General features: G+C 52.8%; 1 protein-coding gene and 1 long non-coding RNA gene across 3 annotated transcripts; one reads left to right on the top strand and one right to left on the bottom strand.

The window, feature by feature from the left end:
* Positions 1-6,868: 6,868 nt before the first annotated feature.
* PGD (phosphogluconate dehydrogenase) lies at positions 6,869-22,615 on the top strand. The gene is made up of 13 exons (XM_041766290.1): positions 6,869-6,965; positions 7,889-7,964; positions 8,451-8,630; positions 10,920-10,985; positions 11,935-12,053; positions 14,003-14,072; positions 16,217-16,351; positions 17,868-18,057; positions 20,826-20,956; positions 21,144-21,277; positions 21,624-21,723; positions 21,862-21,984; positions 22,082-22,615. The coding sequence occupies exons 1-13, from the start codon at positions 6,958-6,960 to the stop codon at positions 22,199-22,201; spliced, it is 1,452 nt and encodes a 483-aa protein (XP_041622224.1). The 5' UTR covers positions 6,869-6,957; the 3' UTR covers positions 22,202-22,615.
* On the bottom strand, positions 18,713-26,538 carry LOC121497131. 2 transcript variants are annotated; one of them, XR_005989410.1, is made up of 4 exons: positions 24,609-26,538; positions 22,621-22,769; positions 21,754-21,756; positions 18,713-19,556 (listed from the first exon to the last, which is right to left on the bottom strand). It is a non-coding gene; the product is annotated as an uncharacterized LOC121497131 (long non-coding RNA). The 2 variants fall into 2 exon arrangements; XR_005989409.1 differs by lacking the exon at positions 21,754-21,756.
* Positions 26,539-26,600: the final 62 nt, after the last annotated feature.

The raw sequence follows: 26,600 nt of genomic DNA, 5'->3' as shown, positions 1-26,600 counted from the left end.
ACCTGAAGTCCTAACCTGTGAATATTCCAAGAGATTAAGTAAAAACGTCATGAACTGTGAATACCACACAAAGGATCAACAGAAGCTTTGCAAAATAGAGCAGTAGCCAAGAGTGGCGTTGACACCCTAAATTTTGATCACACCTTTCAGCTAAGCTGAGAGTCTAATCAAGAGGGAATTGTTAAAGAGAAACTACAGACCTGAAGTTGGTTTCACCTAGATTAAGACCCCAAGCCAGTAAACAATACCTAATCTAACTGTAGTTTCAGCCTCCCCCCCAACGCGCCCCCCCCCCCCGGTGTGTAACCTTTAACATAGGAATTTCTGGGTCAGCATTAGGAAATTTACTGAGAGACCCTTCTGTTCCCATTAGGAGAGTGACCTTGCCTAAAACAACGAATTCTTTGCTAACAGTTTCTTTATGTTCCACTCCTCTCTCCACCTTTAAAAGCCAGTGCTTGGGATCCCCGGGTGGCTCAGCGGTTTAGCGCCGCCTTCTGCCCAGGGCGCGATCCTGGAGTCCCGGGATTGAGTCCCGCACTGGGCTCTCGGCATGAAGCCTGCTTCTCCCTCTGCCTGTGTCTCTGCCTCTCTCTCTCTCTCTTTCATGAATAAATAAATAAATAAATAAATCTTAGTAAAAATAAAAGCCTGTCTTTGTCTATAGCCCTTTGGAGCTCCCCTCTGGGTGCTACACAGGATGCTGCCGATTCATGAATCGACCAAGTACATTAAATCCTTAAAATGTACTTGGTTGGAGGCGCCATGCTTTACCAACATGGTAAAGCATGCAACTCTTGCTCTTGGGGTTGTAAGTTTGAGCACTACATTGGGTGGAGAGATCACACACACACATACATAAAATCTTAATAAATTAATCAAATGTAGTTAACAGATCCAGAGAGGAACATTTCATGTTGGCGAGGGATCCCTACATCAGGAAGATATCACCGTTATGATCATTATGTGCCTATTACATGAGGCAAAGAGAAGTGAGAGGAAAAGTGGGCAACTGAACATTCAAAATAAAAATTCTCAACAAGTGAGAAATAAAACAGAAATTTCTCAACATAAAGGCATCTATGAAAAACCTAAAACATCATTCATAGTAGTGAAAAACTGATGCTTTCCCCCTAAGATTGGGAACAAGGCAAACATATCTCCTCTTACGGCATCAACATGATGTTAGAGCAAGATGGTCAGTCCAGAAAGCAAGGAAGACGAAAGGCATTCAGATTAGAAAGGAAGAATTGAAATTGTGTTCATTCACAGATAACACGATCACAGATGACAAGGCGTTGGGACACAAGATCAACAACCAACCATTAGGTGTGTTTCTATGTACCGATAACGAACAGTCTGAAACTGCACACGGAAACGTCTCATCCACAATAACATTCAACGGAGTATTTAGAATTCAGCTAAAAAACGTGCAAAGCCCCTGCACTCAAGCTACAGATATTGCTGAAGCAAATTAAAGAAGATCTAAGTACATGGAAACATGATAACATGTTCATGAACATATAACATGTTCATGCTCCGCATCCTTAAGATGACCATCCTCTCCAAATTAGCCTATATGTTCTGTGCATTCCCACCAGATCCCAGGGTGCCTCGCTGCAGAAACTGACGAGCTCATCCTGAAATGTACATGGAAATGGCAAAGGACCTGGAACAGCCAAAAGGGACACCTGGGGGGCTCAGCGGTTGAGCATCTGGCTTCGGCTCAGGTCGTGACCCCGGGGGTCCCGGGATCGAGTCCCACGTTGGGTTCCCTGCATGGAGCCTGCTTCTCCCTCTGCCTGTGTCTCTTCTCCCCCGCCCCGTGTCTCACATGAATAAGTAAATAATTTTTTAAAAAAGGACCTAGAGGGGATCCCTGGGTGGCACAGTGGTTTAGAGCCTGCCTTTGGCCCAGGGCGCCATCCTGGAGACCCAGGATCGAATCCCACGTTGGGCTCCGGGTGCATGGAGCCTGCTTCTTCCTCTGCCTGTGTCTCTGCCTCTCTCTCTCTCTCTCTCTGTGTGACTATCATAAATAAAAAATAAATAAATAAAATAAAAAAATAAAAAGGACCTAGAATAGCCAATAGAAAACTTTTGGAGAAGAAAAACTCAGTTGAAGAACTTAAATTACCTCACTGTAAAACTTACTATAAGCTACTGTAATCAAGACAGTGTGGTGCTGGCATCAAATCAATGGAACACAGTAGAAAATCCAGAAACATACATTGCCATTTGGGGTCGACTGATTTGTTACAAAAATGCCAAGGGTATTCAATAGTCTTTCTGATGATTGTTCCTTGAACAATTGGATATACAATGCAAAAAATGCAAAAAATAGGAACTCAGTCCCTTACCCTACATGTTATATACAAAACTTAACTCAAAAGGGATCACAGACCTGCATGCAAGAGCTAAAACTATAAGAATTCTGGAAGAAAACATAGAAAATCTTTGTGACTTTTGGTTAGGCAAATATTTTTTTTAGCTATGTCACCAAAAGCACGATAAATTGGACTTCATCAAAATAAGAAATCTTTACCCTATACAAGACACCACTGAGAAAACAAAAAGACAAGCCCCAAACTGTGTGAAAATGTTTGCAAATCATATATCTAATAAAGGACTTGTATTGAGAATACACAAAAACTTTTAGAACTCAATAGGACAAATAATCCTATTTTAAAAAACAAACAAACAGGCAAAAAAAAGTAGGCTGTACTTAGTGAATGGCCTCCAAAGAATAGATCATGGAAAAGAGGGAAAAAATAACTATAGTGGAGGTTGACAAACACTGCCTCGGCCGGTGGTCGGGACTCACACCATCCCTGTCCATAGCAGGTACCTTTGATACGATGGCAGGAGAACGGCACTTACCTCTGTGGTGTTCTTCCACAGAATCCACAACCCCAGTATAACCATGAGGTAAAAAATCCAAACCGAAGGATGGTCTATACAACCCCTGACCAGCGTTCCTCAGAACTGAAGGTCAGGAGGAGTGCCTGGCTCACTACGTCGATGGAACGTGTGACTTGATCTCGGGTTTGTGAGTTTGGGCCCCATGTTAAGAGTAGAGATTACTTAAGAATGAAATATATATTTTAAAGATTTTATGTATTTGACAGAGAGCACAAGCAGAGGGAGCAGCAGAAGGAGAGGGAGAAGTAGACTCTCTGCTGAGCAAGGAGCCCAATGCGGGACTCGATCCCAGGACCCTGAGATCATGACCTGAGCCGAAGGCAGGCACTTAACCGCCTGAACTACCCAGACGCCCCAAAAATAAAATCTTTACAAAAAAATGGAATGTCATTAAAAGCAAGAAAAACAAACAAACAAACAAGAAATTGTCATAGCCCAGAGGAAACTAAGAAGATGTGATAACGAGATGGCCCCCCCACAGGAAACGTGCGTTCCTAGAAAACGCAGTTCTAATGCCGTCTGGAGTTGTCACCAGTGGATGCGAATGCTGGTTTCTCAGTTGTGACAAACATCGTGGTAATATTAAGATGGGAACCACAGGGAAAACTAGGTAAAGCTTCTAAGGTTATTCTCTGAACTACCTGCAACTCTTTTAAAAATCTATTCTAAAATGTATTAAAAGCAAACAAACAAGGGGCACCTGGGTGGCTCAGAGGGTTAAACCTCTGACTCTTGGTTTCAGCTCAGGTCATGATCTCAGAGTCGTGAGATTGAGACCCTCGTCGGGCTCTGCACTAGGCGGGAGCCTGCTTATGATTCTCTCTCTCCCTCTCCCTCTGTCTCTTTCCTTCCTTTCCTCCCTCCCTCTCTCTAAAAAACAAAGAAAAAAACAAAAGGAAAAAATCTGGATGTTTCATCAGAGATAGTGTATGAATACCTAATGAGCTTTTGAAGATATGCTCTTTTTCTTCCGCTTTATTGAGGTATACTAAGATTTAAAGGGTACCTGCTGATGATTTGGTGTACATATAAGCTGTAAAAAGACACATCCCATCTAGTCAACCATCTGTCACCTGGTATCATTTGTATACGTGTGTATCTTGGGGAAACGTTTCAGTTCTACTCTCCCAGCAAATGTCAAACGCACAAGACAGTGTTACCACGCATGAGGAAGCCTGGGACAAGGGTTCGATTCGATCCTATTTTCCACTACAGTTTGCATTTCTTCCTTGTCCTTTCTGTCAAGAAAGGCAGAGGCTGGCATGTGGGCATGAGGTCCAGATGCGAGTCCCTGTTTGGGTCACTTCACCCTAGAGCTACCTCTGAGGTTTTGTCCTTCCTGTTTTACACTTGAAACTCCTGAGACTCAAGAATTTGTCCCAAATTGCACAGCCAGAAAGAAGCTACGGAGTGAGCTACGGACAGTGTGACAGCAGAACCCATTCCTCCTTCTCTATCACACAGCTTCCAAGAAAGACATTCCAGGTGGTCTGAGGAGTCATCTGATCTGACTTCTGCGACATCGTGCTGTCCTACCACTGAACCGTCCGTCTCGAGACCCCAGGGTCCACTGAGAAGGACCTTGGAGAGCATCCAATCCGTCCCCGAGGGGCAGTTCTGGTGCACGGCTGGATTAAGCAAGTCTCGGCTCCCTGAATCCCAATTTCCTCCTCTCCAAAACAAGAGTGGTTTGCAAACCACTGCTCTCAGACCCTTTTATACTCTTAAAAATACTGACGATACAAAGAGCTGTCATTTATGTATTATCAATATCACCATTTTAGAAATTAAAACTGAAAAACTTTTGAATAACAATTTCCCAAAAGGAAATTCAGTGATCCATGTCATTGTTTGGCAGTTGTGCAAATCTCTCTGACGTCTGGCTCACTACAGTTTAAGACAGCTGGATTCTCTCATTTGCTTCTGCATTTCATCTCTTCAAATCACGTGTCACAGAGCCTCTGGAAAGCTCTAAGAGAGATGAGGATGAGGATGAGGATGAAAGAGAATGAGGATGAAAAAGGCAAGTCAGATCTTGCTGGTGCTATTGAAATCGTTTTGGGCCCAATTGTCTGCAGGGGTCCCGGACCACCCTTTGAGAACTATTTCCAAAGGTCGTCCAGAATCACCTGGGGTGGTAAACACACACTTCCTGGCCTAGCCCCGACCTGTGGTGTCAGAGTTCATATTGATCAAACTTCCTTGAACACTGGAGTGTGGAGATACCCGGTTGGCAGAGCCCCAAGATTCCTGGTTCATCCAAAACCGCTGAAGCCATTGTGGGTGTATGTGAAATGTTTTTATGGGGATTGGGGTGGGAGCTCACCGGGTCCTGATTCGGATGGTTTGACTTTTGTGTTTCGTATCTAATAAATTTCATGTTCTTTAGAAAATATTTACATGCAAGGTAGATTGTGAGATTTTAAATATTCAGAATGAGATTCCGTAATGCATTTAAAAACCTTGTTAACTGTGATTTTATTCGTACCCATCCTCCAGTAGGAAAAAACCACTACGGTTGGACGCGGGCTTACATGTAAGTCATTTATAACGTATCTGTTAAAACCTGTATAATCTGTGCAATTGGTGTGATCCAACTAGCTTAGGCCTTGAATTAGTCACAACTGGGTCACTAACGAGCCATCAACCCCCTGTGACTCGTTTCTCGTGAGCACTGTGTGCAAGGTGCGTGGTAGACGGTATGAAGGGTTCGCAAAAAAAATCCTCACCTGTGCTGGAGGCGCCAAGCCTGGTTCCGCAGCACCGGCCTCCGGAGGCCAGCGGGAAGGCAGGGGGGCTGCAGGGCGACGGGAGATGCCGGGAGGCTGCGGGGTCGCCCCTGGGTCCTCAGCGCCTCGGGAGGTCAGCGCCCCGCCGGCCTGGCCTCTCGGCACCTGCTGCGTCCCCCGCGTTCCCCGCTCCCGCTACACCCACCGGCCCAGCCGGGTTGAACCCCGCAGCGCGCGGCAGCGATGGCAGGAAGGGGCGGGGGGGCGGGGGGGGGGCGCTCAGGCGACAGGCGACAGGCGTTGTCCCAGTCCCGGGTACCCCCCCCCACGCCCGGGCCCGGGCCCCGCCCCTGTGCTCCCAGGGCCCACCCCCCTTACCCCCGGCTCTCGCCCAGTGCTCTCCAGCCCCCTGGCCCCCCCCCCCCCCCCGCCCCCTGTGCCCCGGGCCCCCCGCTGTACCTCCGGCCCCGCCCCGTGCCCCTTGTGCACCCCCGCCCCCGTACCCCCGGCCGCCCCCTGTGCCCCCTCCCCGGCCCCCCCCGTGCCCCTTGTGCCCCCCGTACCCCCGGCCCCCCGCTGTACCTCCGGCCCCCCCCGTGCCCCTTGTGCACCCCCGCCCCCGTACCCCCGGCCGCCCCCTGTGCCCCCTCCCCGGCCCCCCCGTGCCCCTGTGCCCCCCCGGCCCCCCCGTACCCCCGGCCGCCCCCTGTGCCCCCTCCCCCGGCCCCCCGCTGTACCTCCGGCCCCCCCCGTGCCCCTTGTGCACCCCCGGCCCCCCGTACCCCCGGCCGCCCCCTGTGCCCCCTCCCCCAGCCCCCCCTCCCCGCTACCTGTGCCCCCGGCCCCCCCTCCGGCCCCCCCGTACCCCCGGCCCCCCTGTGCCCCCTCCCCCGGCCCTCCGCTGGCGCCGCGCCCCCCCCGGGCCCCCGGGCCTGTCCCGGGCCTGTTCCGGGCCCCCCCTCTCCGCGCCCCGCCCCCTCCGCTGTCCCAGCGCCTGCGGCCCCGCGCCCAGCCTCCGCGTGCAGGTCCCAGGCGCCCCGCCCCCCGCCCGCTCCGGCGAGGTCATCGATGTGCTCGGCGCTCTCCTGGGCCGGCCTGGGGGTGGGCGGGCCGGCTTGCGTCGGGTGGTCTAACAGGCGCCGGGCGGGGCCAATGGCGCGGCCGCAAGAGTCCGCCTCCTCCTTCCGATTGGTCGGCGCCGGAGGGGCCCGGGGGCCCGGGAGCCTGGGGATAAGACTCAGCCTCGCCGCCGCGCCGCGCCCTCAGCCCCCGGCTCCCTGGTTCCTGCCCGGCCGCCGCCGCCGCCATGGCCGAGTGAGTGGGGCCCGGTGGCCCCGGACTTCCCGGCGGAGCCGCCCCGACCCGTCCTGGGCCACGCGGTCCCTGGAGCGCGGCCCGCAGCCCGGGTCCTTCGGGGTCGCCGCCTCTGGAAGGCCCGGGGCGGGGGAGGGCGGAGGGGGCCGGGAGCAGGGGGCCGGGGGGCGGGAGCAGGGGACCGGGGGACCGGGAGCAGGGGGCCGGGGGGCGGGGCCGGAGCAGGGGGGCCGGGGGCAGAGAGCAGGGGGGCGGGGGGGCGGGAGCAGGGGGGCCGGGGGCGGGGTGCGGGAGCAGGGGGGCGGGGAGCCGGGAGCCGGGGGCAGGGGGGTGGGGTGCGGGAGCAGGGGGGCGGGAGCAGGGGGGCCGGGGGCAGGGAGCAGGGGCCCGGGGGCGGGGTGCGGGAGCAGTGGGGCGGGGGGCCGGGGGGGGGGTGCGGGAGCAGGGGGGCCGGGAGCAGGGCGGCCGGGGGCAGGGAGCAGGGGCCCGGGGGCGGGGTGCGGGAGCAGTGGGGCGGGGGGCCGGGGGGGGGGGTGCGGGAGCAGGGGGGCGGGGGGCCGGGAGCAGGGGGCCGGGAGGGCGGGAGCAGGGGGCGGGGGGGCGGCGGGAGCAGGGGGGCCGGGGGCAGGGAGCAGGGGCCCGGGGGCGGGGTGCGGGAGCAGTGGGGCGGGGGGCCGGGGGGGGGCGTGCGGGAGCAGGGGGGCCGGGAGCAGGAGGGCCGGGGGCCGGGAGCAGGGGGCGGGGGGGGGGTGCGGGAGCAGGGGGGCGGGGCGCCGGGGGGGTGCCGGAGCAGGGGGGCCGGGAGCAGGGGGGCGGGGGCGGGAGCAGCCTGGGGCGGGGGACGCAGGCGCGGCGAGCTCGGGCGGAGCTGATCCCTCTGCCCCCCTGCCCCCCTGCCCCCCTGCCCCCCTGCCCCCTTGCAGGGCTGACGTCGCGCTGATCGGGCTGGCGGTCATGGGCCAGAACTTGATCTTGAACATGAACGACCACGGCTTCGTGGTGAGTCGGGCGCGCTGCCCGCGGGGCCGGGGGAGGGGCGCGGGGCCCGACCACCTGCTGCTGCTGCTGCTGCTGCTGCTGCTGCTCCCGCGGGACGGGGGCCTTGGCCCAGGACGAGAAGCAGCGACCTCGTGGAGTGTGGCTCGGACGCCACGGGTCTGCTTCGATCCTCGATCCTGGAGAAGGCGTCCGCCCCGTCTGGGGAGCGGAGATCTCACTTTGCTGCCGGGTGAGGCCGGGGCCGAGCGAGGAGTGAGCGGCGCAGCGGGAGGTGCCCGCTCAGACCCGAGTACTGGCGGCGGCTGCTGGTTCCTGGCCTGACGCTGAGCTGGGCCGGGGGCGACCCCGCTGACCTGCCGCGGCTGTTGGCCTCTGGCCTCTGCCCGGGCTCACTCCTTGCCTCGGCCCCAGCAGCTTCCCCGTGATCTAGGGTCTGAAGGTCCTCTGTGCCCTGGGTCCTCCTCATCCGACCTTTTGTCCTTTTAGGTCTGCGCCTTCAATAGGACCATCTCCAAAGTGGATGATTTCTTGGCCAACGAGGCAAAGGGAACCAAAGTGGTTGGTGCTCACTCCTTGGAGGAGATGGTCTCCAAGCTGAAGAAGCCGCGGCGGATCATACTGCTGGTGAAGGCCGGGCAGGCCGTCGACGACTTCATCAGCAAACTGGTGAGGCCGGCTCTGTGCCCAGCTGCTGCCAGCGGGGCAGCTTCTCCCTTTCCTTCCTTCGGTTATTTTTATTTAGGAGATTTTTTTTTTTCTCTCCCGTGTCTGGATGCGAACTCCTCAGTTCAGACAAAACATGCTTAAATATCTCGGTGTTTGTTAACGTGATTGGCACTAATTAAGTCACCGCATATCCTCAGGTGGTAATAATTACGTAAGAATGAAATTCTGAGGACACTAAGACATTTCCATAAGAATTCATCAACAGTAAGAACAAACAGTATTCATCTAAGTCCCTGTCTTTGATATTCAAAAGAACTTATTATTTTGGTTGTACGTTAAGCATGTTTAGTTCTCTTCACTAAAAGTTAGAAGATTTCATTTTTCTCAGCATATGTATAAAGTAACAGCTTGTAAATCATTGTATGATTTAATATGAATGATGAGATTCCCTTAGGGAATCCTAGGAACTACATGCTGGGTACTTCTTTTTTTTTTTTTTTTTTTTTAATGTTTATTTATTGTATTTATTCATGACAGACACAGAGAGGCAGAGACACAGGCAGAGGGAGAAGCAGGCTCCATGCAGGGAGCCTGATGCAGGACTTGATCCCGGGTCTCCAGGATCAGGCCCTGGGCTGGAGGCGGCGCCAAACCGCTGAGCCACCCGGGCTGCCCTGGGTACTTCTGAATGATTTGTTGACTCTAGCAAGTGTATCTTTTTTTGGAAGAAAAATACATGTATGGGCTGCAGTGGCCATGCTAGGGTGGGCAGGTGACAAAGTCCCAAGTGCCCCAGAGGTTCTGCTGTTGTACTTCTGGCCCTGAGTCTCAGCGGAAGGGGGACAGCTTTGCGTTAGGTGCTAATTCTGGTTCTTTAATGCTGTAGTCTGACCCCTCCTTTAGGCACCCCCCCCCCCATGGCCCCAGGGCCAGGGCATGTGGTCTTTGCCAGGCTGTCCCCTCACAGAAGGGCCCAGGACCACTCACCCAATGGGATGGCCGGGGTCTCGAGAGGAGGAGCCAATGGCGAAAATAGCTGTTTCCCCGGGGACTGTGCCCAGCAACATTGGTTGAAGCACCGATGCTGTGAGCGGCTTCTGGGGCACCTCTGGGGCCCTTCCCTCAACACACCTCACAGACAGTTTCTGGGAACAAGCTCGCTCCCAGTGCCGTGCAGCCTTGGGTGCTCTTTCCTCCAGCAGAACCCACAAAACTACACACGGCATATGGGTGGAGCAGAACCTGGGGAAATGACTTAAGAAGATACTCAAAGCCAGGATCCCTGGGTGACTCAGCGGTGTAGCCTTAGACCCAGGCGTGATCCTGGAGTCCCGAGATTGAGTCCTGCGTCAGGCTCCCTGCAAGTAGCCGTGTGTGTGTGTCTCATGAATAAATGAAATCTTTAAAAAAAAAAAAAAGATAGTCAAAACCATTTTGTAGGAACAGCTCTGAAAAAACCAAGGCATTAGCTGTTTAGAAGAAATGTTTCACTGTGAGAATGTAGTGACAATAAACAAAGGCAAGGGATGTTTTACGGGAGTCATGTTAACAGTGGGGGTGTCTCCGCCGGGAGAGGACCTTGTAACCAGTGTGCCACCATTAAAAAAAAGTGATCTAGAAAGGAAGAACGCTGTGATAAGGAAAGGACGTACCAAGCTTTCTGTGTAGCAGGATGCTAAGCTGGTCACCATTAGCTACGCACAGAATGGACTGGAAAGTGGCAGTTTATTCTTCAGCATAAGAAAATACGAAGTCGTGTTCGCTGGAGCCTCGTGCAGGGAGTCTGAATAATAACTTCATAGAGTCGGACCTAGCTGTGCTGTGGAAAGGTGTGCTAGTTCGAGGTCTGGTCTCCTGCCATCTCCAGACAGGGCTGATCACGTCATTTGGTCAGGCACCAAACCAACTGATGGCTACTTATGGACCTCCACTCTGCCCTGAGCAGATTTTACAGGAAGTGACGTGATCCTTTAGAACAAGTCCTGTTCCCAGTGTTTGGGGATGTAAAGCAGCCAGTGACACACAATGGAAATACAAAATTTTGCAGGTAGGTTTTGGTTGTCATAAAATTTTAAAGAGAACAGTATTACTGGCAGAGAATTCTGACTAGGCTGCTAGCCCTATCCTTGTCCATAGGATCCAGCTCTAGCCAAGGGAGGGAGGACTACTGAAAACTAAAGTTTCAGGCTGGATTTATTTGAGAGAAATTCTTGTTTCAACTGGTCAAAGTACATTCTGTTTTTGTCTTTCATTTCTTCGGCCCACCTTAACGCTAGTATCTGGTTACAGGTACCACTGTTGAACACTGGTGACATCATCATCGATGGAGGAAATTCTGAATACAGGGACACCACAGTAAGTATTCTTCAGTCTGAGTTCTTCCTGGGTCTGAGAACATTGTAGAAAAATGTATCAGCATAGCACCTGTGATAAAGGAGTGGACTGTCCTTCTGTAGTGCCGACCCTGGGGCTTGGTGTGGAGCTGCCATCCTCAACCATTGCTTCTGCTAAGACGTACCTGAGGTCTCCTCAATCACACGTGGAACTCAGAAAGATGACTTCTGCTTAGATAGAGTAGGGCTGCCCGTGTGTGCCTAGCTCGTCCCTCCGCCTCCAGCCCATGAGATGTCCGTGTACAATATGGTTGAGAGCCACGGCTCTACTGGCCTCATGTGTAGGAGACCCTGAATGATCTCAAGTGCTGAATGGCAGAAAGTCATACTTGTATAAAACCAGCTCTTAAAAGTATAACCGTGGAAAACCCACCAACTCTTAATGGAGTCTTATGGTCCTAGATCTTCTAGGGAACCGAGAATGTGTGTTGGCCTTATTATTTCCTTTTGGGGGAAGGGTAGCTATTTTAAACTTCATGAATTTTTTTTTTAATTTATTAAGTAATCTCTACACCCACATGGGGCTCAGACTCACAACCTCGAGATCAAGAGTCACCTGCTTTATTGACTGAGCCAGCTGGGCTCCCGGATTTTTTTTTTTTCCTAACTCAAACTGAGGCAATCAAATTTCTCTTTTTAATTAATTAATTTTTAATTAATTATTAAGGTAGACTCCCACCCAACATGGAGCTTGAACTCACAACCCTGAGATCAAGAGTTGTGTGCTCTACCACTGAGCCAGTCAGGTGCCCCAGGATAAAATTTCTTGAATGATCAGGTTCTTGGATTCTTGGGCCATTTCGCATCCAGTGTGGGCTCTCCATACCTGTCCTCTACCTCCTCTTCATTCATTGAGAGAAACTATTTTGGAATAGTGGAAGCATAATGAAATTGTTTTTCTCTCCTGCCAGAGACGGTGTCGAGACCTCAAGGCCAAGGGAATCTTGTTTGTGGGGAGTGGAGTCAGTGGTGGAGAGGAGGGGGCCCGGTATGGCCCCTCCCTTATGCCAGGAGGGGACAAAGAGGCCTGGTGAGTATCCAAGGTGCCACCCCCATGTCAGCATAAGGGAGCCTGAGCTGTGAGGAGGGTGAGCCATGGGCATCTCTGCCACCCTGATCTCAGTGGTGCCTGAGTGTTGGAGATGCTAGAAATATTTCTTTTATCTATACCTTTCGCTACTTTGACATCACATATGTGCATATTCTCTTTTGCGTTTTGTCTTCTGTTACTTCCTCCAAGACTGACACTAGGACGTTCTCAACAGGCTTAACAGAGTTTAGAGGCTTTAAGGAAGGTTCTGTTCGAATAATGTCCTGGGCACGGTCTGAAGTTAGAAGTAATGTCTGCCTCTATAATTGATGCACAGTCCTAAAATAACTGTTTATTTAACAATTGTGAGTAATGGAAAAATCTGACACGGCCTGCCTGTTTTGTGCCTGGGAAAACGAGGTAGAAGTTTTCTATTTGACTTGTGGGAAAAACAAATTTTGCACTGTTCACTGTGCTGTATGTAAGAGGAAGTGTTGGCCATAGAGGGGGAGGTGCACTGGTGATGTAAGAGGAGGAGTGGGTAAGGCGTGGGGGTGGGGGGCAAGCAGGACAGAGAATCCAAATGAAAAGGTGCAAGTAGTAATCACCCCTGACACAGACTGAGAGAGCCAGATAGGGCTGGAGAAGCAGAAGAGAAAGAGCGAGCAAAGGAGGGATCTTGTTGAGGGAGATGTGGAAAGGTACCATTCTTTTCTGAATGAGTTTGAATTCCAAATATGCTAGAATTATATTAAGTATAAAAGTAAGGAGTGACCCAGCCTAGTTCCCAGAGGTGTAGGGCTTACTGGGGAAGGTTATTTTTTAAACTCCCTGTCTCGGGCAGCTCGGGTGGCGCAGCAGTTTAGTGCTGCCTGCAGCCCGGGGTGTGATCCTGGAGACCCGGGATCGAGTTCCACGTCAGGCTCCCTGCCTGGAGCCTGCTTCTCCCTCTGCCTGTGTCTCTGCCTCTCTCTCTCTCTCTGTGTGTCTTTCATGAATAAATAATAAATAAAATCTTAAAAAAATAAAAAATTCCCTCTCTGATGGATAGGTTGGGGAATTCTCTGCAGCATGTGAAATCTAAAGATTTTATTTATTTGAGCAAAAGCGTGTGCACAGGTGCACAAGTTTCAGCAAGGGGAGAGGTAGGAAGAGAATCCCAAGCAGACACTCTGTTGCGTGCAGAGCCCAGCACAGCACTCGACCCCAGGACCCTGAGATCATGACCTGAGCCAAAATCAAAAGTCGGACCCTTAACCGACTGAGCCTCCCCAGGCACCCCTGCAGTATGTGAAATCTAGAAGTAGAGAGAGGCCTTCCTTCCTGCCTCTCAGCAGCTTACGAACATTTATCTTGGGCTAGGGACACAGACGATAACACGTGAGAACATCTGATAAGGCGCAGGTGCCCCAGTTGCTCCTGGACTCATTCTCTCAGGCCCAGCTGGAGAAGTAGAAGCCACACCGAAATCTGAAATGCTCAGTATGAGCTCCGTGATGTTCTGAAGCTTAACATTTAGCTGTCTGAGCTCTAATCCTGAACGTTAACTTTGCAATTCTGTCAATTCTGTGTCTTTACCAAAAACTTGTTGTAAAGAAGCCTTTATTAGTAAGTAGTGAGGAGACCAGAAGCAGAAAGCCTCGTGAGCTAACCTGGCCTCCTGCGGGCCAGTGGGAGGGACGAAGCACAGCAGCCTTAAGGAACGCTGCTCCGGGAAACCTGCGCAGTTCTGCACTCCCAGGATCGCGCCCCGCCTGGTGACCTGCATCCAGACTCGCAGCCTCTGATGGGCTTACCTTGTGGTCTTGGCACATTGGTTACTTTTTCCATGAAGGGGGGCGCTTCCACCTCCTATTTGGAGAAAAAAATTGGGGGTGGCGGGAGGTCCTTGAATATTTGAGATCTCAGCCCTCTTTTCAGCAGCTAAACTACACGGTTCCACCCCACAGGCCCCACATCAAGACCATCTTCCAAGGCATTGCTGCGAAGGTCGGATCGGGGGAACCCTGCTGTGACTGGGCAAGTTCTGGCTTCTCTTTCAAGCCAGGTGGTAACTTGGGCGCAAACATGACACAGTGCACACAGCCAGGACCACCTTGTGGCAGCAGTTAGTTGTGTGACAAGCATCTCCGTCTTGAAGTCGCTAGCGCAGCTGAGGCCCAAGATGCATGTCTGTTTTACATGTCCTTGCATCTTAATATTTCAGAGCCTTGAGGCTGGTATTAGAAATAGGCCTCCTCAATTCATCTAAAAGTTGGGATTCTTTAAGAAGTTACAGCAAGGATGAGGTGAAGCGAGATTTGTTTTAGCCGTGTGACTTCATGAAAATGAAGAAAATGTCAGAATCAAAAGCGGGCTTTCTCTGCCTGCATGGAAGGAGGACTGAGTGGCTGATGCGGTCAGATGTCCTGGCCACGGATGTGGACAATCTCGCCCGTAGCCTGGGACGCAGGTATTCTGTCCTTGAACAGAGTACGCTACACATGGCCTTTTGCCTTCATGAAATGGGAGGGAGGCCCAGGCTCACTCCTGAATGCCTCCCTCCCTGCATTTTGTGTTGCTGCTAAAATCAGTTTTATCCCTGCTGCAGCCTCGGACCGTGTCATGGGTGGGAAAGGCACTAGGCTGGGAGACCTGGCCTGTAATTCTGGCTCTCCATTCACTGTGTGACATGAGTGACTCAGTACAGTATGTGGGCTTCAGTGTTCTTGTCTATAAAATATGGGGGGTGGGCTGGATGGTCTCCGAGGTCTCTTTAGCTCCTAATCCCATTTTTTAGTTTTATTTTGTATGAGGGAGGTTAAGAGGGGAGATGGAAAAGGCCTGAGGTGTACGAGGAATTGGGGAGGCCTGACCAGGCCCAGTGATGGCAGCAGGCACCCCATGCTGGTCCATACGTCTTAACCAGCCATCATGGAGTTCGGGCAAAGTCTGCCTAGGCCAAGAGGTGCTGGGCTGGGTTTGGAGGGTTGAGGATTTTCTCATTAGTATGAAGGATTAGGAAGGGAACTTTCGGGCCTCAGTCGCTGATTACTACAGTAACAGGACAGCAACAGTCCCCTCTTTGTAGACATGCTTAGGACAGAATGGTGAAGAAAAAACTAGCACTGGCCCTCAAGCATCCCGATCAAGTCGGGGATTGACTTTCCGTAGCCTCAGGGCGTTAGTCTCAGGATATTGAAAAAGCTGGTAGAGATACTAAGAGCAGGGACGCCTTAGTTCATTCGTGAAGTTACAGGAAGGATGGGGTGAAGCAAGATGTTATTAGCCCTGTTACTCAGCAGCCGCAGAAGGTGTCCAAATCAGAAGGGGGCAGCTCAGAGGGTGGAAGTCTGTGATGTGGGCGTCCACAGTACGGCTCCCGGCGGTGACAGAGCAGAGACGGCACACCAGGCCCGGCAGACATCGCAGGGGACGCCTGTCGTGGGGATGGATGCACTGACGGCAGCACCCGATGCCACCGAGTATTTGACCACGATACCCCTTTGTTCTGACTCCTGGCCCGCTAGACAGTTTTCAGATTATTTGGCTTCCCGCGCAGCTTGCCTGCAGGGACGGAACGAGCCAGTGGGACTGACACTGTAAGCACTAAGGATCCGTAGTCGAGTTTCTTGCCCTAAACTCACAGGCTGGTGTTCTGACTGTATACATCTTGCCAGTGTTCCTATAAGTCCGTGTCTTGGCCGCTGGGAGACTGGCAGGAACACGTTCCTGGGCTTGGTAGCCGTTAGAAACAACCACGACACATTTATATGTTTTTAAAAGTACAAATGATTTACTTAGCCGACTTACTGTAAGCCCGGTGAGTAGGAGAGCGGTGACCTCAGGAGGACGAGGGCTCCTTTCACTTGGGGGCAGGGCTGGGGGCACGGGGGAGGATGGGAGACAGTGGCTGAGGAGCTGTGGGCGCTCGCAGTGAATTGGGATGTTTGGAAAAACCTTGAGAGGAATGAATTCAGAGTGAGTCTGCAGTCATGCCGGACTGTGCTGAGCTGTGTGGAGCTGTTATGGAGCGATTCTTAATTTTAAAAATACTGCAGATATTTGCTTCATATTTGTCATTTTTTATAGGGGGAAGGAGCCTTGCCAAAGAACTTGACGTGGGCTTTTCTGAGGTATTACCCGCCGCTCTGACGGCCTCCTGGTGCTCGTTGCTCTGACAGGTGGGAGACGAAGGAGCAGGACACTTTGTGAAGATGGTGCACAATGGGATAGAGTACGGGGACATGCAGCTCATCTGTGAGGCTTACCACCTGATGAGGGATGTGCTGGGCATGGAGCATAACGGGATGGCGGAGGTGAGTCCCAGGCCTTGCCCCCGGCCGCAGGGGACTCTGCTCAGATGAGAGGGGTTTGTGGCCACGACGAAGCCTTCCTCTGCCTCCTTCCTGTGGCCACTGCTGGTGGCAGGTTGGTCTCGGCCTCCATCAGGGGACGCGGTAAGATAGGACAGCTGGTCACTGAGCCGAGTCCCCAGGTTACCTGGGCGGCAGTCATTACCACCATTTAGTGACCATTCCCTTGTCAGGCCTGTGGCCTTTTACTGGTCCTCTCATCGTCCCCCACGGGAGGCGGAATCGAAACTTGCTTTCCTGGTCAGGTTGGAACCAGCTTTTTGACAGTTAATCAAAAAGGTCAGAGTGGGGGGGAACATTTTATCATGAACCAGATGTTCAAACGTACAGCAGAGTTGAAAGAATGCTTGTGTGGGCACCACCCAGATTCTCCTCTGGCATTTTACTAAACCTGATCGAATATCAGTTTGATCTTTTAAAAATACACGTCGAGGTAAATGTCAGGACTCCATTCTCTAGACAGTCTGCATCGTTACTAGGTAACATTTATTTTAACTGAAAAGAGGAAGGCGCATTCATCACCCGGCCAGTCCTTTTCTCGAGGCGTGGCTCTGCTGGCCAGCACCGTAGTCCTCTCTCTCACCATCTGCAATTTCTGCTCCCAGTGACTTCATGTGGAACACGATTTAGGAATACTTACTTGTGAGATGTCTGCAGCAGAACCCTTCCAGAATTTTTTTTACAGGTTTTCCTCCTCACTTTTTGTTTTATTAAAGTTTATTACCTTTTTAATCGTCTTCACCCAGTGTGGGGCTTGAACTCACGACCCCGAGATCATGATCTGCACCCTCCACCGACTCAGACCGCCGGGCACCCGTCCTCCTGGCAGTCCCCACTTGGCTTCACTGATTCGCCTTGACTGTTCTTTCCAAAACAGTTTAACTTGATTTTCATTGGAAGAGCGCTTTTCATTTTTTGTGTTCAAATGTAACTGACTGACTTAGAGGTTAACGTATCTATTCAACAAATACTGCGCCTGCTGCTTTGTGTGCTAGAAACTGTTCTAAACCTTGGGGATGTGACCAAAGTCCCTGTCTGCACAGAGCTGGGAAGCCAGGCTAGCAACTATGCAGACATTCGTTGGCGGTAACTGTTACACAGAAGAGGAGAGGGGAGTAAGGAGGTCGGGGAGCAGGGAAGGCCTCTGAGGGGGCAGCAGTGTGAGGTGAGGAGCGCTTGGCTCTGTGGGAAGAACGTGCTGGCAGGTGCTGGCAGTCACCGGCATGACCACCTGAAGTCACGTACCTTACATAACACCTCACACACCGCTGACTGGTGGTGAGCAGAAAACTCAGCTCGGGAGGCAGCGCTCGCACGCACTTAGAGCCCTGGAGCCTCGGGGCAGAGCAGATGGAGCGCGTGGGTCTGTATTCGCAGAGGAAGGCGGTGAGCCAGGGAAGGGAGCCTCTGGGCAGCCCCTGCTTTCTCTCACCCGGTTTCCTCTCGCGTCCCGCACTAGGCATTTGAGGAATGGAATAAGACGGAGCTCGACTCGTTCCTCATTGAGATCACCGCCAATATTCTCAAGTTCCGAGACAGTGATGGCCAACACCTGCTGCCCAAGATCAGGGACAGCGCAGGGCAGAAGGGCACGGGGAAGTGGACTGCCATCTCAGCCCTGGAGTACGGCGTTCCCGTCACCCTCATCGGTAACGTGCGGCCTGGCTTCCGCTGAAGCCTCTCGTCTCACTGGTTTTGCTCTCGCTGTCCTGGAAGATGGGGGTAGCCTGACTACTAGGGAGCGGGTCTTCGGGGGGAACGTGGGCGGCCTCCGGTGCCTTCTGCTCCAGCGCAAGAGGCTGACGCCCTTGAATCTCTTCTCTCCCTCCTGTGGCTTTGAGATGCACGTGGGAGTGCCTGGCTTTCCTACCCAGTTCGACCTTCGGGGTTGCTTTTGTCTGAGTGACTGAACAGTGGCTGGTGACCCCCATGACTTTCTAAGGGGGAAGGTCACCGTACGAAATTTTTCATACACAAGTTTACCAAATGACATAAGCTTATGTACTCAGCATTTATTATAAATGTTCTGCTGAGGTGTCCCCCTTCCCCTGATATTTATTACTTTATCTTATTTAAGGTTTATTTATTTTTAAGTAATCTCTGCCTAGCATGGGGCTTGAAGTCATGATTCTGAGGTCAAGAGTCACCTGCTCTTCCTACTGAGCCAGCCAAGCGCCCTTCCCCCAGATATTTTTTTAAAAAGAGAGTATTACTTATACATTTCAGGTCCTTTATATTCCCTCCCTCCCTCTTTCCCTCCCTCTCCCTTTAGAACAAAAATCCACCATTCTGGCCATTCATGTGTTTCTTTTTCATGCATGATGTTTGTTTAATAGCAGTGAGCTAAGCATCAGACTCAAGATACAGGGGAAAGGAAATTCTAGAAAGCAGAAACCCACAGAGAACAAATAATAAGAGAATTAATAAAACTACGAGTTAGTCCTTTAAGAATAAGATAGGTACACTTCTGGCAAGATTGAAAATGGAGAATAAAACAAGGTGGCGAGCATGCTGAATGAAGGGCTAATCGTTGCTCCCCCTCCAGTAAAACATTCTCCCCTCTGCTCATCCGCTCACGGGCGGCCTTTCCCTCCCTCGTCTCCCCCCTCCTTTTCATTTGGTAGAACTATGGCTCCCCGTGACCAGGGACAGTGCTGGGAGGTGCCCTGAGGACAAGTTGGTTGCATAGCCAGCTCTGCAGAAGGAAGCAGTCACTTTTTTTTGCTAGTTGCTGGGTGCCGCCCTGGGCAGGGACCTCGGGGACGACAGCGGGGGACGGTTTCTTCATCGTGGACCCCAACAGGAGTACTGTAGGTTCCTCTCGCTTGAGAGACTTGGTCCCCTTCTGCCAGTGGAAGGCGGGCCAGGCCTACTCCCTGCTCGGTGCCATTCTCATTTGGGGAACTAAGGGGGAAGTGAGTCTCGGGCTGATCCTTGGGTAACACCGAGTGTTGCGCCACGCTGGCCTCCTTGCGCCAGCTGTTACCCAGAGGCTTCCGCCCTCCCGCGCTGAGTCCCCCTCCAGCACCCAGCCACCGTGTGTGTGCGCTGCTGGCACGGCAGGGGTGCTGCCCCAAGATGAGCGATGCCTGCTCGTGGGGTGCTTGGAGTTTGGGCAGGGTGGTCAGGTGTAGGGCTGGTTCTTTTCCTTGAAAACAAAGACCAGAGATTTGACTTCATTTTGTCTGTGGGGGAAGGAATATTTCGAGTAATTTATCCTAATTATATAAATTGTCAGCGGAGCAGGAGTCTTCTATAAGGGCTAATTGTTGAAGATGGTAAATGTCTTGATACTAAAATACCGTATCATGATGTCATTTATTCAAGTAAAATCGTGGTGCTGATGGATGTACTAGAAACTAAATTTTAACAATTACACGTGGAGTTTTTGTGGGGTGAGCCTGTGCTATTCCTCAGTACTCGTTTCAGATGGGCCCCATGTCCAGGCAGTGCAACCGTAGCCGAGCGTCCAGCCCAATCCCAAGGCAGCCTGACGGTAACTAGTTTTCGAGGGGTAGTGAGTGCTTCTAAGGAAGAGAGTTTGAACATTTAAAAATTAAATTTCGGGATCCCTGGGTGGCGCAGCGGTTTGGCGCCTGCCTTTGGCCCAGGGCGCGATCCTGGAGACCCGGGATCGAATCCCACATCGGGCTCCCGGTGCATGGAGCCTGCTTCTCCCTCTGCCTGTGTCTCTGCCTCTCTCTCTTTCTCTCTGTATGACTATCATAAATAAAAAAAAAAAAAAAAAAAAAATTAAAAAAAAAAATAAAAATTAAATTTCTCGGGCAGCCCAGGTGGTCCAACGGTTTAGTGCCGCTTTCAGCCCAGGGTGTGATCCTGGAGACCCGAGATCGAGTCCTGTGTCGGGCTCCCTGCATAGAGCCTGCTTCTCCCTCTGCCTGTGTCTCTGCCTCTCTCTCTCTCTCTGATGAATAAATAAAATCTTTAAAAAAAATTAAAATTAAATTTCTCTCAAGTGAAACTGAAACTTTATATATGGACCAATGGACAAATTCTGAGTAATAGTGGTTTCACCTGTGTTGTGACTCGAACTTGAACTTACAACCCTGAGATCAAGAGTCGCACCGCCTGAGCCAGCCAGGCACTTCCAATTCCCCTTCTGAATGTTGTGTTGATCTTTGTGGTTGATACCTGTATTTATGTTGGAAGATTGACTTGTTTGGACTTGTAGTTCTCAAATTGTCTAGAGCTTTCTCAAAATTCAAAACCTTTTTTAAGCTTAAAAGTGTTCTGCACCAGGTTAGATGTTGTGGCCCAAGGTTGAGACTTCAGCTCTTTGCACTGCTGGAAATCCAGCTCCTTTTCTAGTTTTCCTCACCCTCTCTGGCTTATGTGTACTCTTTTCCCTCCGGTTTTCTGTGTGAACTTTGGTAATGTTATCCCCTCCCCTGCGCAGGAGAAGCGGTTTTTGCTCGATGCTTATCATCTCTGAAGGATGAAAGGATTCAGGCTAGCAAAAAGCTGAAGGGTCCCCAGAAGATGCAGTTTGAAGGTGATAAGAAAGCATTCCTGGAAGATATTCGGAAGGTGGGGCCCAGTCCCTGGCAGTGGTGCTTGTTGGTGCTTCGGGAGGCAGTGGGGTGGGAGGACGTGGGAGGCCCAGGTGGGGGCAGCAGAGTCCAGCCCCGCCCGGTTACCCCTGTCCATGCTAGGACCTGCACCGCGGGCGGGAGGCACGTGGCTGGCTCTCACTCTGACGGCCGTGGTTCTTTAGGCCCTCTATGCTTCCAAGATCATCTCGTACGCGCAAGGCTTTATGCTGCTGAGACAGGCAGCTACAGAATTTGGCTGGACCCTCAACTATGGTGCCATCGCCCTGATGTGGAGAGGGGGCTGCATCATCAGGAGGTGAGTGCGGGGGGCACAGAGAGTGGTGGTCTCTGCGCCTGTGTGGACAGTTTCCCTGGGACTGGTTTACATGGTCACATCCCGCCTTTATGCCGTATGTCAGCTGTTAAACCAGATTGTCTGCGCTACACCCTTTAAAGTGGTCCTGTGAGAACCATCGTGCCCTCTGGCCTCGCCTCTTGGGACTCTGGCACTCTTCAGTGAGCCAGCAGCTGGCTTAAAGGGATGAGGAGAGCAAGCTTGTACCCCGCTAGGGCGTGTGTCTGTTCCTGACTTCTCTCCCTGCTCTGCTGGCATTCAGCGTGCTGAGGCTAACGTTCGTTCATTTCTTCCCTCCTAATTTCAGCGTGTTCCTGGGAAAGATAAAGGATGCGTTTGATCGGAACCCACAACTTCAGAATCTACTACTTGATGACTTTTTCAAGTCAGCGGTTGAAAACTGCCAGGTAGGTAGCCCCCCGCTGGGTGGTGGGAACCGTCTCAGCGGGTTTTGTGTTTCACTTAACGGGCGTCGATGCACATGGAATTCTGTTGCTTTGACTGGGAGTGGTTATCTTCTCTGTCTGTGGCTTGTGTTTGCTCAGGACTCGTGGCGGCGGGCAGTGAGCACCGGAGTCCAGGCGGGTGTCCCCATGCCCTGCTTCACCACCGCCCTTTCCTTCTATGATGGATACAGACACGAGATGCTACCGGCCAACCTCATCCAGGTGAGCTCTCGGAGTAGGTGCCAAACATCGACCTGGCTGGTGCCGAGGGTGGCGTGTCCACATATTACTCCAACCAACCCAATTTCTTGTTTTCCAGGCTCAGCGGGATTACTTTGGGGCTCACACTTACGAACTCTTAGCCAAACCTGGACAGTTTATCCACACCAATTGGACAGGCCACGGTGGCAGCGTGTCGTCCTCTTCATACAATGCCTGACCAGACTGGTTACCCGCCACGATTCCCTAGACTGGGACATTCCACTTGCCACTGCTTACACAGCCCTCTGCCCTACTTTCTGCTCAGACCTTTTAAAGTGGTCTCTCATAAGAGACTCCTGAAAAAGTTAATGTGAGTTTACTTACTTGTAAAGTAGCTGGGTGAGCAGCACCGTGCCCTCTGGCCTGGCCCCTTGGGGCCGAGCAGGAGGTGCCCGCGTGCACACCAGCGTGAATCATGAATCAGCTCCCAGCAGCAGTTTTCCACGTGTCCCCTGTGATTAGGGAGGCAGGGCAATTTCCCCTGATAGAAGCACGCATAGATGGGAAGGGTTGCTGTGGGATTTTCTCAAACTGGAATCTTCGTATCATGTAATAGATTTCCCATTCTCCACTTAATAAAAGGTACATTCTACTTACCGTCTTCTCTAGACTTCAGTAGTCTCACATTGGCCACGGTGAGCCGTCCTCACCCCCGGCAGGAAGGTTTGCAGCAGGTTTCATCACATTGGAGTCTGTTTCCTTTGAGCCTTGTTCACTTTTTCCTCTGCGTTTTCTCCAAAAGAAGACTCCAGAATAATACAAGAAACACAACAAAGTTAGGATCCTGATTAACTGTGTGGGAAAGGACGAGAAGGGGATACAGGGGACCCGAATGTGTTCCCAGGTTGGGCACTGGGTCCATGGACGTGCACTGATGACAGTCCTCATGCCTTTTGTGTTGTCACACTTGATACTACTACACGACATGGTGGGCTCAGGGTGCCCACCTCTTTCTCTTTGGCCCTGAGCCAGGTGCTTGGGTTTGGGGTGGGATTTTTAGCAACCAAGCCTCCTCGAATCTGGCCTATCGACTTTATCTTATTTACTCAAGGACAAAAGTTCCTGCCAGCATACTTCGTAGTGTTCTGTGGCCTGATGCCAGTGTAATTGTTTCATTCCAGCAGCCTAACTCCAGGAAGATTTCTCTGGAATGCTTTAGAAAGCCCTGAGAGTACCCTAGAATAGAGCAAAGGGCTTCCTTGTTTTGACAGCTGGTGCGGAATCTGACCTCTGACCTCTTTCAGAAAAGCGCAGGGGCTCACAGAGCTATCATGGGAGGCGACCCTTTTCATTAAATGTTTTCATTAAATGTTTGAAGCTCTCAGCCTGGATGTGACTACTTAGCCAGACAGGGCCAGCACCCCTCCCCGCCCCACCTGCAAGTCTAAGAGGTGCTGAGTCACTGCCCAGGACAGGGCTCTTTTGTAAGGGGGAAGAACCACTCGATGCAGCTTCTCTCACAGGTGACTGGTGACCACTTGCTCGAGGCAGACAGGCGTTCCTAGGATGGAGAGCGAGTTCCCTCAGAGAAACACTGGTGAGGGGTTGGGGACAGAATGTGAGGCTGGACTGTCCACAAGAGTGTCTGAAATCCTAATGATCACCTGCAGTAGAAGCCCCTGCTCACCCTCCAGAAGCCGTGAAGCTTTAGATCCAGGCCCTTCACCTACTGGCTGTTGGACTTGGGCAAATTATTTACTATCTCTGCTCTGAGTTTTCTCATTTGTAAAAGACAATAATGGTACCGTCTCCTCAAGGCTACTTTGAGGATTCGCGGAGTAAGAATAGGCCCGTGCCTGGCGCATGATAAGCTCCTGTATGTGGCATTATTACGACCACGTCAGGTGTACCTGTCCCTGAAGCAGTGGGATTTCTGAGAGTCAGAAACCAAATTACTTCTCAGCACCCAGTGGGGAGCTCACTCTGCAAACCAGTCCTCAGAAGGTTCCTGGTGGGGCTCCCCTGTGTGCTGCATGGCGGGGTGTGTGGGTGTGGCCCCACACTGCGCGACGCCACGTTGGCCACTCACCCACAGGAAGTGCTAGAGCACAGACGGAGGGGCGTCAGTGCACAGGTGAGCCGGGACACCGGAGGGTACACCGCTCTGCTAACCGGCATTGTCCCCACAGGTAAGTCACCCGAGTCCTCCACCTTGCCATTTCTACATCTTCAAAGTGGGGTTAAAAATCACTTCCTTGGGTTATTGGGACAACAAATGGGATTATGGATAAACTACTTGGCACAGTAGCTGGCACACAGCAAGGGCATAGGAATCTGGTTCTCTGCCGACGTCCTTGGTGGGGAAACTGGTTTTACTATAGAGGCTCCTGTGCTTTTGAATTTTACCTTCTGTGACTGGCTTGAAAGATCAGTAAAAACCTGTACGGGCTCTAGTATGGGCTGCCCAGCTTCCCGGGTAGGAGCCCAGGTCCCTATTCTGTCCCGCCAGGAACTCGCTGCGCTCCGTGTTACTGAGCCCAGGTGCTCGTGTCTGTTCTCATCCACGTGAAGGGGGTGATGAGCTGTTCTGAGGAGGAAATGAGTGCCCGACCAGTGACGACTATTCAGGGTTCACCATTTCTTACCCAGCTCGTGTGGAAAGTGGGACTTCTGGCCCTGGCCAAGTCTGTCCCTGCCAACCTGAGCACGCAGGGACAGTCTGGTGGCTAGTCCAGCAAAGGGCCTCCCTGTGCAGAAATCCCAGGCCCCTTCGTCTTCAGCCACAACTCCTGCTTTATTAGGGACACAGGTTGGTTATAAAGACCGCTGGATCAGACAAGCGAGTAGACAGGATTTCTCGGCAAGGAGACCTGAGGCGGGGGATGGGCAAGTGGTACGCATTCTCTGACACGCGGAGTCCATCCCTTTGGGAGGAGCAGAGGCCTTCGGGATGGTTAGCACGTTTGTGCCGTCTAGAAATCCTCTATGTTGTCCCAGGTACTACCGAGTGCTGTGTAACAGACCAGCCTAAGCACAGGTAAGAGCCATCAGTAGTAGTGTCCTAGTTCTGTGGGTTAGGACCTGGAAGGGCCCGGGGACACAGCCTGTCTCTGTTCCACAGTGTCCGGGCCACTCCGTGGCTGGGGTCATTTGGAGGAGTCTGGCCTCTTCATGACTCTGGTGGTCACTGCCGGCCGCTGGCTGGGACCTCAGCGAGGGCGGAGAAAGGCACACGTGGCCTCAAGTGGCGCTGGGCTGCCTCACAGCATGGCAGCCTCGGGCTGGGCTGGCCTCTTACACGGGGCCCGCCCAGAGGTGAGGGATCCTGCTAACAGCAGACAGGACACCGCCCTGGAAGCCGTAGCCTGGGCGCCAGCCAGCCGCAGGTCAGCCACAGTGCAGCAGGCACAAGCACGTCATTAGCACCTCCGCTTCAACGGGGGGAGGGTTAGACGTGACCTCTAGATGGCAGAGGATGCGGGGAGCGTGTGGGCCCGCAGATACTGACCGGATTTTTTGAGGAATGTGATCGTCACACGGGCTCCCCTGGAGAAAGACCACTCATTACACGGAGACGTCAGGCGCTCGGGCCTGCTCTGGGAGTCTTCCTGGGCCGCAGTACAGGAATTCAAGTCGGTGCACCGGGCACTGCTCTAAGTGAACTCCTTTAGCATGACACCCTCTGCAGCAGGCCCTGGCGACGTCCCCCATTTGTACATGAAGCCCGGGGGCGGGAAGTAACTTGCCTGAGGTCACGGAGCTCCTGAGCCCTGGAACCAGAACCTCGGCAACCCCGCGCGGGTCTGTGCTCTCAACCACTAGACTGTCTGACCGCTCCACGTGTCCAATTCACGTCTTTCCTCGGCCCCTGGCACACCTACTGCACACCTACCATGTGCCAAGCGCTGTGCCGGGGGCCTCGCATCCGTGGGGAGAGAAGACGGGAGGCCCGGACTCTGTGACCCTGTAGAATCTACACGACAGCCAATGCAGGTTTTTTGAATCAGCATTTCACAGCGCCATTCTGAGCAAACAAGTGATGACTCCTACTGAACTACGCGCTCACGGTGCCCAGTCTGGGGCCGCGGAGAAGGACCCAGTGAGCCCCGGACGTCCGCGGCCCGTTTATGGCGAGGCCGCGGCTCAGAAGCCTGGCTGCCCACGGGGTCTGGGCACGCGGGACTCGGGCAGAGCGCTCTCCCCTCGGGGCCTTGTTCCCTCGCCTGTCGCGCGGGGCACCTACCTCCCCGCGGCGGCCGCTGAGGTCCCAACCGGGCCGAGCTCGGTGTGCACAAGGGTCGCCTCCAGCCGCGTCGTGTGGCTCCTCCGCGGGGCGAAATCGCTCCCTCGCAATTGGGCCGTTTTCCGCGATGCGGTCACTCGGCTCCAGACGCTCCTCCGCGGACTCTTCCAGGCCCCTGGAGTAACGCCCGGGGGAGGCCGCGGCCTTCTGCACGCGGACGCACACGTACGTGCACCAGCGTGAACACGTGCACATCAGTTTTTCCACCTTTTTTCCGAGCGGGCGGGTGGGCAGAGGGACAGGATCTGAAGCCGACGGCGCACATGTGGGGCCCGACGTGGGGCCCGTCCCCAGACCGTGACTTGGCCGGAGACCGGGTCAGGCCCTGCGCGCC

Source organism: Vulpes lagopus, chromosome 8, assembly GCF_018345385.1.
Source record: "Vulpes lagopus strain Blue_001 chromosome 8, ASM1834538v1, whole genome shotgun sequence".
Classification (NCBI taxonomy): domain Eukaryota; kingdom Metazoa; phylum Chordata; class Mammalia; order Carnivora; family Canidae; genus Vulpes; species Vulpes lagopus.
The sequence above is the reverse complement of the archived record's forward strand: the minus strand, read 5'-3'. Positions and strand labels throughout refer to the sequence as shown.